The 12,744-nt window shown below is 38.6% G+C and overlaps 1 protein-coding gene across 2 annotated transcripts in view; it reads left to right on the top strand.

Moving 5' to 3' along the window:
• Window positions 1-12,744, top strand: part of Adamts20 (ADAM metallopeptidase with thrombospondin type 1 motif 20) — a 193,102-nt gene that overhangs the window by 64,726 nt on the left and 115,632 nt on the right. For both annotated transcript variants that reach the window (XM_004638581.2, XM_023723596.1), the window contains exons 6-9: window positions 466-590; window positions 2,168-2,208; window positions 9,291-9,396; window positions 11,274-11,420. In XM_004638581.2, the coding sequence (XP_004638638.2) occupies window positions 466-590; window positions 2,168-2,208; window positions 9,291-9,396; window positions 11,274-11,420 (419 nt within the window). The remainder of the gene's footprint in view (window positions 1-465; window positions 591-2,167; window positions 2,209-9,290; window positions 9,397-11,273; window positions 11,421-12,744) is intronic.

Raw genomic sequence — 12,744 nt, 5'->3', positions numbered from 1 at the left:
TTTTTTAAGCGGAACCGGGGATTGAACTCAGGCCCTTGTGCTTGACAGGCAAGCGCTTATTCTACTGAGCCATCTCCGCCTGGCCCCTACAATCCTAATGCTGAAGGATTTATTTATCTATTTTTTATTTATTTATTTATTTTTGGTGGAACTGGGGATTGAATTCAGATCCTTGCACTTGCCAGGGAAGTGCTTATTCTACTGAGCCATGTCCCCAGCCCCTTGTTGAAGGATTTAAATATGCACATTTGAAAAAGGTTTTATCCTAAAAAATTGGTGGTTATGGTGAGATCCAGATTCAATTTTGATCAGAATGTTTTGGCTGTGACTAAAATATTTTTAAATCTGTGACGGAGAGGTGACGTCAGCTGTTCCTTGCCCTACGCATGCTGCTTGGTAGGCTTGGGAGGCAGAGAGGGCTGGGGCGCTTTGGCGTTGTGTCCAACTGCTGGTTGTTTTGTGCAGGAAGGCCCAGTGATCAGCTTCAATGCAGCTACTACGTTACACAACTTTTGTTTATGGCAGCAGACGCAGAATGTTCTCGATGATTCTCACCCTTCCCACCACGACACCGCCGTTCTTATCACTAGGTACGGATTTCCAAATGGCCCCTCCAGCTGTCACTCTGCACGTTTTTGCTTTCTCTGTCCTGTGTGATTAGTGATGCTTATCTTTAATTTTCCCTAAACATGGAACGGTTAAATGTGAATATTAATTGAATAGAAGCATCTGTCTGTCTGTTCTTTCAGACTGTGGATCCTCGGCAGTTAGCAGCGTCAGATGGCCGAGTAATGGTTTGAGCTAAAGAAAGTAATCTCATTAGTTTAGTGACAAAATCAGAGAATTAGAGTAATTTCTAGAATCAGACATAGAACCAATAGCAGGTTTTGTCCCTTCCATTCTTGGTATTTCATTTGCTTAAAAAATAAAAAGGGGCATCTGAATTTATTTGGTTGCCATTTTTTTGACTGTAATTTTTAAAAATGCCTGTCATCTGTCTGTCTGCCCATCTGTCTGCCTGTCTGTCTGTCTACATATCTATCTACTCCTTTTTCCATGGTCAGTGCATGTCCTAACTACCAGCCTGCATTAGCTAAAGGTGTTCACGGTTGTGCCTGTTTGTATGAAAACGACTTCCACTACCGTCGAATTGTTTCCACCACAGAAGCACCGCGATTCAGTGCTCCTGATGCAGTGTGCTTTGTTACACTAATGCCAGGAGGCTGTGCAGATCTCGGCTTTGTTATTTTGCTGGTTGGTTTAGTAAGTAGTCATTTGTTCTGAGTACACCTCAAGGAAACATCGGCTTTCTAGGACCTTGAAGTGGAAAGTTTTAGCTGACACGTCCTGCCCTTGCACTTTGTCTGTTTTTTTTTTTTTTTTTTTTTTTTTTTTTTGCGGAACCGGGGATTGAACTCAGACCCTTGCGCTTGCCAGGGAAGCACTTATTCTACTGAGCCATCTCCCCGGCCCCTGTCTGTTTTTAAGACTAAAGCAGACTTGACCTGATCTATACACATTACTCTGTCACAGCCCATGGCTTGCTCCTGGACGGTAGTTAGCGATCAGGTAGCAAAGATTGGGGTTAACTGATTTAATAAAGACGAGGAAAGCCATGTGAGGACGGCGTAGAAAATAGACAGGATGGGCCGGGCGGGGAGATAGCTCAGTAGAATAAGTGCTTGCCTGGCAAGTGCAAAGTCCTGAATTCCATCCCCGGTACCACCAAAAAAGAAAAAGAAAATAGATAAGAGATTGATTGGTTCGGGGCTAAATACAGTGAAGAGATTGATTGGTTCAGGGCTAAATACAGTGTAGCGCAGGAGCACAATTTAAAGAACATGCTAATGTCCCAGATGGTCCTTATTTTGTGTAACTGAAGCTCATGACAGCATTGAATTACTTAGAAGACGGACAGTGCTGCATATTGCATATGAAGGCAGAGAGGAGCACCACACGGAATGTGTTCCTTGGAAGTTGGCTTAAGACTGCCATCTGCTCTCCACGTTCACTTCACTAGACTACCTTTTGCTTATGCATGTAGGATGCGTTCCTCTGGACTTTGGAAGTTATCTGTGGTACTGTTAATGTCATAGTTAATCTTTATTTTTGTTTTGGCTCATTACAAAAATAGTTCTGAAGATGTTTCAAAATCTTTTATTTTAAGGGAAGACATCTGTGGAGCTAGAGAGAAATGTGACACATTAGGTAAGTTATTGCATCACTTAAATTCGGCCTGTGTAATTGTTTATTGAATTATTTAAAATAGTTGTTATTTTTTCTTTTGTTTGATACTTTAATTGTTGTAACCAATTATTTTGGCAAGTTACTAAATAGTACTTATCATGGTTACTAGATTCTGTCTCTGTAAACTGTATAGATACAAGAAAAAGTATTAATTTGTCAGTTATTAAATATCAAATGGTATACAATGTGTGACATTTAATTTAGAGTGTTTTATTGGATAATAATTGAGTGACGGGAAATGATATATAATGTAACCTTTATTAAAGAAAAATAATAAAACGAATGCCATGAATCCACCCCCACTTTAAGAGTAAGAGCTCTGTTGTTACTGGTGTGCTCCACCCGTATTCTATTTCTCTACTTTTCCTGAAGAACCAATACTGTGAGTTTTATATTTGCTAATTCCTTTCATCTTTTAAAACATATTTTTGTGTACTGTATTCATGTGCTTCTAAACAGGAAATTATTTGGTTTTGCATTTTTTTGAACTTTATCACAGAAACTTTTGAGTTTACATGACATTGAAAAAGTTTAAGACTCTTCCTAGGTGCACTGGAGCACACCTGCAATCCCAGCACTCGGGTGGCTGAGGCAGGAGGATCACCAGGTGTTCAGGGCCAGGCTGGGCTGTATAGTGACCTCAAGGCCAGCCTATGATGGGATCCTGTCTCAAAAAACCAAAAAAGATTTTTTCCCCCCAGATTTTAAAACAATTTAAGAGTTTTGAATTTTTGGATTAGGGATGCTTAAGATAAAAACTAAATGAATATGCCAAAAGTCAGAAATTGCTGAAATCTAGAACACTGGTTTCAGGCATTTTGGATAAAGAATAGTGAACCTGTATTCAGCCTTATGCACTGCACCAATTTACTTTGTATAGTGGCTGTGCCAGTGTACACCGTTCTTAATAAAAGCTAGGAGTTCACTTATTATATCCAGTCAGTGCAGTGCCCCTTCAGATTTCTCATATTTGGTAGGTTAAAACCACAGTATTTCATGAGAGTCATAATAGTTTTTATTTATATATGTCTTGGCTGTTTCCTGTAAGAAATGAAATAAATAAAAAGAAGTACTATCCATTTTTGTGCTGTGATATTCGTTGCTTGCTTACTGCTCTTCAGATATTTATAACTTCTTGATACCAAACTCTTGGTGGTTTATATGTATTAAAATATCTACTTAAGTTTGTTGCTTGGTTTTTATTCTTTCGTTTGTTAAAATATGTGGCAGAATTTATAAGCCTCTTTTTATGTTTGGCTTCTTACTTTAAGAAACTCTTCTGTAACTCAATGGCTAGACATCCAGTTAAATATTTTAAAATTTATCCTTTTATGTTTAAATATTCAATCAAATGAAATCAACTATGATTGCAGTTTTTGTTCTTTTTAAAAAAATGTATTTGGTACAGGGTCTCACTACCTAGCTCAGACTCATAGTGATCCTCCTGTTTTCAGCCTCCCTAGCCTTGGGATTATGGGTCTGTGCCACACACCCAGTGTCGGTGGCTGGTGTGGCACGTGATGCCGGGGATCGAACCCCGTTCCCTGTGCTTGCCTGAGCAGCCGCTTAGTCCGCTGAGCTATCTCACTGCCTCTTAGTTCTTTTTCTTTTGAATAGGCTTTTCTCTCTCTGTTTGGGCTTTCCCAAACCACACACTGAGTAATTCTTTTTTTCCTAGAATTTCCGGTGTGACAATCAACTTTCTGTATGTGTTTGAGTGTTGACTTCATTTCATGAATGAAGTGCTTTTTAAATCATTCATTCACAAATTCCACTGTTTTCATTATTATTCAATAATAAATTTTACTGACTGGTGTAGAGTGTACCTCATCTTACATTCTTATAGAATATTTTGGCTATTTTTTAGACTTTTATTCATCTAATAATGTCAAATGTCAAATCCTCATAAAGCATTTGTAGGCTTCTTTAGTTTTTTAGAAAAATTAGGTGTATTTAAGTAAGACTCTTTAAGTATCTTTCAATAACATGTACTTTTTTTCATAAATCACATATTTAAAGACAGAGTATCTGGTTATGTAAAAAATACCCAAGCTTTTTCGTGTTGGATATTTGCTAGCTATATCTGTTCATCAGTGTGCTTGTATACTGAAGCTTTTTTCCCCTTAGAATCAACATATATTTATGTTTTTAAATTGACTATAATGGCCTTAAAAAATTGGAAATATTATCCTATTCACATTTACATTGTAGTTACTGAATGTTACACACGCACACACACATGCACATGCGCACATGCGCACGCTCACACATGCACATGAACACACATGCACATGCACATGCGCACGCAGACACAGAGGGAGGGAGAGAGGGAGATACTGTGTCTGTTTATCACATTCTGTTTTATGCTTCATCAGCTTTTCTTGGATCTTTCTCCAGTTTTATTAAGGGCCTAGATTTTTTTAAATACTCTTTTCTTTTGCATCTCAAAAATTATGGATACTATTTTATTGTTTTTAAGGTTTGTTTATGTATTTAGTACAAGGTGTACAGGGTCTCACTGCACAGCCTGGACTCGTAGTGATTCTTCTGTTTTCAGCTTCCCAAGCCTTGGGATTGCAGGTGCACCACCACACCCAGTCTCAATCACTGTCTCTGCCCTGGGGGTGCGGCCAGCACATCATGCCCGGGATTGAACCCCGTTCCTGTGCCTGCTGCCTAAACAGGCGCTTTACTCCACTGATCTATCTGACCAGCCCTTCATTTCTAAAAGTTATACAGGCTTTTTATTAGGAATACTTAATTTGACTTTCTCTAAAGCTTTTTCCTTTTTTTTTCCTATCAGGAGTCGAACTCAGGACCTTGTGCTTGGCAGGCAGGCACTGTGCCACTGAGCTATATCACCAGCCAAAAGATCTTTCTTAAACAAATTTTACTTAGATTACTGTAACTTCGTTCAGCTTCTTCTTATTTAAACAGTATTCTTATTTACTCTTATATCTGTTGTTTTGTAAGCCTTCAATGTTAGTACATTCAATATTTATTTAAATTTACATTCCTGTGTACATTTTCATAATTCTTTTATCTTTAATCCTAGACTTCAGAGATTATTTTCCTTTTTTTCCCATGGATAATATCCTTTAAAGTTTTATTTAGTGAAATGGTGATAAATTATCAATTTTTATAGTTTTAGAATATATTAGATATTCTGATTTTGAAAGCTTTCTAGGAACTGATTCCAGTTATTTTTAACTGCTTTTCAGTATATTCTTTTTCTGTTTTCTGGCATTTGCTATTGTGATTTATAGTTTATTTAATTGTAGATTCTTAGGTGATTGTTTTTTTTTTTAAAGAGGTCCTCTCTGATTGGATATAATACAGTTTCATTAAACTTGTGTTTGTGTATCTTAGACACATTTTAAATCCTTAAATGATTATTATCTTTCCATAGTTGTGAAAACTTCCCTGTATGTTTTTTTTTTCTTCAAATTTTGTCACTTAATTTAATCCACTTTTCCCTTGGGTCTCTAATTATATATATATTGACTTCTCATTCTGTTATCCGTGCTTTCTTTTATTTATTTATTTTTTAGACTTCATGCTACATTCAAGCAGTCTAAGTACTGTTTTACCATCTGTATCTTTGGCCGTGCCTAATTTAATCTTTCATTCATCCTTTACATTTTCCGCTGTAATATATAAACTCAAATTTAAAAGGTAATATTACTAGTAGGTCTTATTCAAAATCAACCTGTTTATTTTGCTTACACTTGAAAAATAGTTGTCCCTATTTAGTATTGGATGCCATATTTCCTTTCACATTTTATGTAAACTAACTTTATATTTTGTCTGTGAAAATACCTATACCTAAAATCCCTGGTAGCCGGCTGTGCCACGTGCCCGCTTCCTCGTACGCCGCCTGGCACGCAGCTGTGTTGGCCTTAGACTCTGAGCTCTCACTTGCGTAATAGTAACTGGATTAATTTTAAGCAAAGCTGGGCAGAGCAGCTCAGAAGATGTATGCTTTTCTTCTGGAAGACTTCCACTTTTCTTGTAATTTATAATTGGGGTACCTGGCTTCATGCAGAAGCCTCGGGGTCCTCACCTAGCGTGGGAGCTCCCTCTGGCAGTGTGCTCATCTCTGGGTTGTGTTCCACTTACCAGTGCTGGCCCTTAGGATGTCCTCTAACTTTGCTCTTCATTGCTTGCCACTTGAGATGCAGCTCAGTGTGTGTGTGTGTGTGTGTGTGTGTGTGTGCGCGCGCGCACGCGCACGCGCACGCGCACGCGTCTGTCTGTCTCTAGGTCTGTCTGCTTACGTATTTGAGGGAGAGAGAGAATAGTTGTGTTAAGTTTCAGAGGCAAAGCCTTATTAGTTTTTATAAATCATGGGCCCACTTTTTAGGCAAGGAATTTCCTTAGAAACTAATCGTCCACAACTGTGAAAATAGATGCCTGGCGCTCTAATTTGCTAACAAACCCAATTCTCTCTACACTGCAAACTCTTCTCTAGTTTTGTTAGGTATATAGTATGGATTAATCATTTACTATTAATCTATTAAATATATTTTTTACATGCTCTACAGTCTTTTCTACATGTTTAGGCTTAAAGTGAAGTAGTCCAAACTGTCACCACTGAGGGATTGCTCTTCTTCTTGTCTTCAGATTGCTTAGCGTTAGACGAGCTGGCTGTTCCTGTAGGAAGAGGGTGGTGGCTTCAGCTCCGCTTGTGTTTTTGTGGTTTCCGCCCACCCGGAGGCACATGAATTGTACTGACATTTAGCAACACAGGCTGTGACGGGGAAAGTGTTCCTGTGCCCATATTCAGGAGCAATGACAATGGCGACAGCTCAGATGTGCTTCGCATGTCCCACACCCCACATTACGGTTTCACAAAATGTAACTTACTTCATCCTCATAATAAGCCACGAAGTAAGTACAGGTGTCAGTGCAGTTTTATAGATGACGATAGACAATGTGCTCTTATAGCAATGTAAGAATATCTAATTTTTCATCTGAAATATATTAAAAAGTGAGCCAAGAAAGGCTCCTAGTGACAAGCGGAAAACACTGGCCACATCGGCTGGATTTCTTGCTGCATCTTGTGTGTGTGCGCAGTTGCCTGCCCGAGTTCCTGCGCATGTGTTACAGAATATATCGAAGGATCTTTTCATTCTTTAAGAGCTAGTCTGGGTGCCTTTATAGAGTATCTCCCACTTCAGAGAGAGACGCTGTATCATATATGAGCCCGTGCTCCTTGCTCTCTAGGAAAACTTTCAGAGAATCCCGACTCAGCTTGAATGAGTCGAGTCACCCGCTGCCAGCCAGCAGCTTGGTACCACAGTATACCGCGCACTTCTGTTTTCCATGGTGCTGCCTGTTTATGGGGATGTTGGAGCCGGGTCTCTAATCACGATCTCTGTCTCCTGTCAGGCCTCTAATCATACGCATCATGTAGTCTCATCATCGCACGTGACGCAAGTGTTCGGTATACCTAAATGATACTTTAAAAAAATGAAATGCATAATTTAGAGGGTAATGAGTTCAGTACTGTGTTCCAAATATCTACACAGTTCTGAAGACAAAAATATTGGAAGCAAGCCATTTGGCAGATAAAAATATCCATGAAAGAAAGCATAGGAGTAGCGGAATATCCATAAAAGAAATGTGTTTACCTTAAATTTAAGACAATAGAGAAATACCTAATAAAATGGGACTCAGCTGAGGAACTGTACATGTAAGCATGCATTTTAAAATCTTAAGGAAAACAGGAATTCGCTCATACTGTCTGGAGGCTTTTACAGGTTTTTGTTTTTTATAGTCTTAGTCTTTACAATTCTTTTTAAAGAAAAGTTCTCCTCCCCTCTTCCTTCCTTGCTCATGGTCTTGACTTTAACTAAGGAAATGCCCTTGGGGGTGGGCTGGGGAGGGTGGTGTGTCTGTGCCCGTCATAGGTTCAGACAGATGAAAAATCATTTCTTGCTTGGCTAATATACTTGCGTTTGACTTTTTCTCAGCCTTTTTAGATTCCTTAATTCAATTTTCATTTCTCCAAATGCACAACAGAACATTCTAACTGTTAGAAAATCTACCTTAAATGCTGGGATGTTGTTCATGTTTTTAACTTTTATGAATAAAAGAATATGTAGGAGAGGGGCTAATTAGCATATTTACTAGTACAAGTTTATTCTGTATTATGTTTCTAAATGCAAAACCTTTGCAGTAAGAAACTAACTTCTTGTGTATCTATGAAATGCATTCTCTTTGGAGAAAGGAGTTCTGGCAGGAGGGCAGGTAAGTGTGTAACTGAATATTGAAGGGTGCCTCAGCAAAAGCCATGGCATTCTATTAAATTAAAAACTAAGCAAAAGGTTACATTGATAGAATATACCTTTTCATGAAGGTTTATTTTGATTTTATTTTCCGTATTTTTAGATCACTGATTATTGGTATCTTTGCTGTCCATCCAGTTCATACTTCATCTTTTAATGGCATATTTGAGTGTCATATTAATTTTTATACTGGGTAAAAAGATCCTAATATATTATAACATATATTATCGCTGAAAGAGCTATATGATTATTGGGAGTTTTCAGTAACTATATCATAACTGTCTTTTGTTTAACATCTATCAAATGGCAGATTCCATTCTAAGCCCGGAACATATTTTATTCCTTAATTATCATGTGATAATTGCATATTTTTTTTGGCATTTCAAGCTTTAAAAGTTAAAGAAATTGCCTAAATTTACAGTATTGTTTTCTTTTTCTCTTACTAGTGTTTCTAATACTAGTTTGTAATTCATTGCCTTTCCTCCTAAGTTATCTTTTTATTTTTCTTATATTTAAAAAATTATTTGTTTACCCAAATTGTTGGTATTATTTTCTCAAGTAAAAGAATGCAAGGATTCACTCAAAGGATTTTAACTGAAGAAAAGTTAATCCTCTCTTTCCTTGTACTTTAAAATCATCCAGCTCTGCCTCCATATCTGTGTAGTATTTCCAGTGGTTGAAGCTTTAAAATGTAGATCTTTATGTTTGGTGCTGTTTTCCATTTTGAGTAAACTCCAGTGTGGAACTTTTCAGGCTTAGCAGAATTAGGTACGCTGTGCGACCCCTTGCGAAGCTGCTCCATTAGTGAAGAAAACGGGCTCAGCGCCGCCTTCACTGTTGCGCACGAGCTTGGGCACGTGTGAGTACTTCCGTCACCCGGTGATGTTGTTTGTTCTTGTGCGGAATGCATGGCTCATTTATTTAGTTAAATCCTTAGCCCCTTCATTTCTTCCTAAAATAATGGTGGTGTAGTGTTCTTCCCTTACCTGCGCACACTGGCCTCTTTACACCTATGTTAGGTCAGGTGGGCTTGGGCTGCGTGGGTCGGCAGACTAAGCAAAGCAACCAAATGTGGGAAACTTCCCTTTCCTGGGCTGGACTGCATGGGAGGCGCTCCTGGCCTTGACTCCTGGCTGTCCTACGTGTGAGCAGGTGCTGGCCCCTCCCATCTTGGGAGAAAGCCTCACTGATACTGGTTCTGGGGCACTCTGGAACATGTGCATACATTTCTTGTTTTTATAGCTCAGAGCCCCAACACAGGACACACAAAGGAATTTCTCATTTATTAAAAGATTTTTAAAGCCTCCTCTCCCCTCTGCCTCCCGATTCCATCATTTGCTATAAAAAATGGAGGTGTTCTTCTTTCTTGAATTACTAAAATCTGCTGGGGGTTCTGTACTGTGAGAAGGGAGGGTGGGAATGCCGGGACCCCCTCGGAGCGCCCATGGAGACTCAGAAAGCCAACAGACTCGGCCTCTGAAAACAATCTCCGTGATCCACATCCCCAGTGTGTCTCTTCAAGTTTCTTTGTTGTTTCCTAAAAAGAAATGGAGACTGGAGTTGCCGCTTTTAGGTAGACCACCCTTATTTTTCAGGTCATGCCTTCAGCAAAGTGCACATTTAGTTTTCTAGGTTGGTTTTGAAGTGGTGGGAAAGGGTGAAGATGGTACCCCGGCTCCTGTAGCAGTGTCTGGGAAGCGCCACTTGCTGGCTTCCAAAGATGCTGACTAGAAGCCTGGTCTTACAGAAAGTGCTTAGACTTGTACACCCCCAGGTATCTCTAGATTATTTGGAAGTAGTTTAATAAAGTAATTTGCACAACAAGTTTCAACAGGTAAACACTTGAATTAGATGATTTCAGCAAACCTCTAAACTTGAGTTCATGCTGAAGTCTACAAAAGACAGTGAAGGATCTGTTGTTGCTGATCTGCTAATTATGTAATTGCTTTGCTCTTGTTCTGATGATTTGCTTACCATTTGGGAAATTTTTAAAACTTACATCCAGTTCTATTGAGCAGTTCTGGTTGATTATAGATCAGAGGCAGTATTTAGGTTTCATAGAAAATAGATGGATATCTGAGTAGAGTTCATGAGTAAAGAAGCCTTTTAGATCCTGTAACATAGTCAGTGGCCTAGAACTTAGTGCACTATCACCTTATCTAATATGTCCACACACCTCTCCTTAGACTATGCTGAAGCTTTGAGTCATTTTTATGTGAATTCTGTACCCTTACTGTGAGGAGGTGAGCCATATTCCAAATATGTTGATTGTTTAGAGACACACGTCAGATCATGGAGCATGCTGGTGACTGATCAGAAATACACCTTTGTAGGGATGGCCAGATAGCTCAGTGGATTAAAGCACAGGTGCAGGGACTGGGGTTCAATGCCTGGCACCGCACACCATGCTGGCCCCACCCCCAGGAAGTGATGGAGACTGGGCGTGGTGGCGTGTACGAGTAATCGTAGTGCTTGGGAGGCTGAAAACAGGAGGCTCACTACAAGTCCGATCTGTGTAGTGAGACCCTGTACTAAATAAATAAAAAAGTATAATTTTATGTTGCTTACTCTTTACTTCTAAACGTGGAATTATGTTTGCACATGTGCCTTATGGACAGGTCCATCTGATGTAACCAGTTCTACCTGTGTTTTACATTCTTCTATAGTGGGTAGATAAGAAAGGTTAATGCTATGTACATTTTTACAACTTTCTAAAGTATTTACTTTTCTTTTTAGATTTAATGTTCCACATGATGATAGTTTTAAGTGTAAAGAAGTTGGAAATAAACATCAATATCATGTAATGGCCCCGACTTTAAATTATGATTCAAATCCTTGGACCTGGTCAAAATGTAGTCAAAAATACATCACTGAATTCCTAGAGTAAGTCTGAATTTATTGTTTACCTTGAAGGATTAAACATTTATTTGACTCTAAATTTACATTTTGTATGTTCTTTTAAAATGGCTTGGTTTAGTTTTTGATTGTTCACATATAAGCCTATTTTTGTTGTACAAATGGAAATTTAAAAGCAATAAAAGTGATGTATTATATATTATTTTACCTCTGTACTAAAAAAAGTTTTTATTGCAGTTAGACTTACATATCTTTTTTTTTTTTTTTTTTTAAAAAAAAAACAACTTTGGAGCCTTTCTTGTGATGAAAATTCTGTTTGGAAGAGACTTACTGGCGGTCACGCCTTCCTAATGGGCTTTTGACTCAGAGGTTCCTGGAACATTCTGAGATGCTATTGAGGGTCTCAAGCTTGCCTACTCGTGAAGTCAAACAAAAGGCTCTTGAAACCATGGAGAGGGAGTCTCCAGCTTCCCACTGTTCTTCCTGTCTCAGGAGAGGAGGCAGATCTTGCTTTTTCCTGGCTCCCATTTCCTGATCTGTGGGTTTTCTGATCCCCAGTTTCTTTTCCCAAATGTTGTCTTTCCCATAGTTACTGAAGTATCCAAAAAGAGGAGTCTGGAATCTTTTGCCTAAATATGGTACTGTTTCCTGTCTGCTACCATATGTTTTGATCACCCATTTAACGACATTAGTATTTTATTTCTGTCTTGATACTTAGAAGTAATTGCTTCTGTCTCGAAAGGTATGGGAACAAGTCAACCTGCCTTGGAAAATGTGCTAATAATTATGTTCTATACCTATCACTGTTGGTAAAAATGTATCCTTCCAAGGGAATTTGATTTAAAAGCATAACATACAGTTGCTGATCAGTACATAATTGCATATGGCTATGATCAGTGAGTAACTTATATATTAATGAAAAATATCACATGATGTGCTTATCCTTGAAAGGGGGAAATATTTTGATTCTCTTTAATAGAGATTTTAAAAGTTACATATTCATCTTGTTGAGAAAATCAGTATGTCCTTTTAGCCAGTAAAAGTATCCAAGATGATTTATTTAATTGTTACAGTGGAACATATCATTGATTTTAGCCCTTAAGAATAGCTAAACATTTTCATAGTTTTCTGTAGATTGGACGTTGAGGATAGGAGTGATGTGTGTCTATCTCCTGCTATTTAGCACTTTCCTGTTGTTTTAATGTATTGTGTATGGCGATATGTCACTTAATGACTGATACCTGGCCCAAGAAATTTGTCGTGGGGCGCATCTGCTATGTCCTAGGGTGTGTCTGCTGTGTCCTGGGGTGCGTCTGCTGTGTCCTGGGGCGCACCTGCTGTGTCCTGGGGC

The sequence above is a fragment of the Octodon degus genome, unplaced genomic scaffold, assembly GCF_000260255.1.
Source record: "Octodon degus isolate 3935 unplaced genomic scaffold, OctDeg1.0 scaffold00100, whole genome shotgun sequence".
Classification (NCBI taxonomy): Eukaryota; Metazoa; Chordata; class Mammalia; order Rodentia; family Octodontidae; genus Octodon; species Octodon degus.
This window is presented reverse-complemented; position numbering and strand designations above follow the sequence as displayed.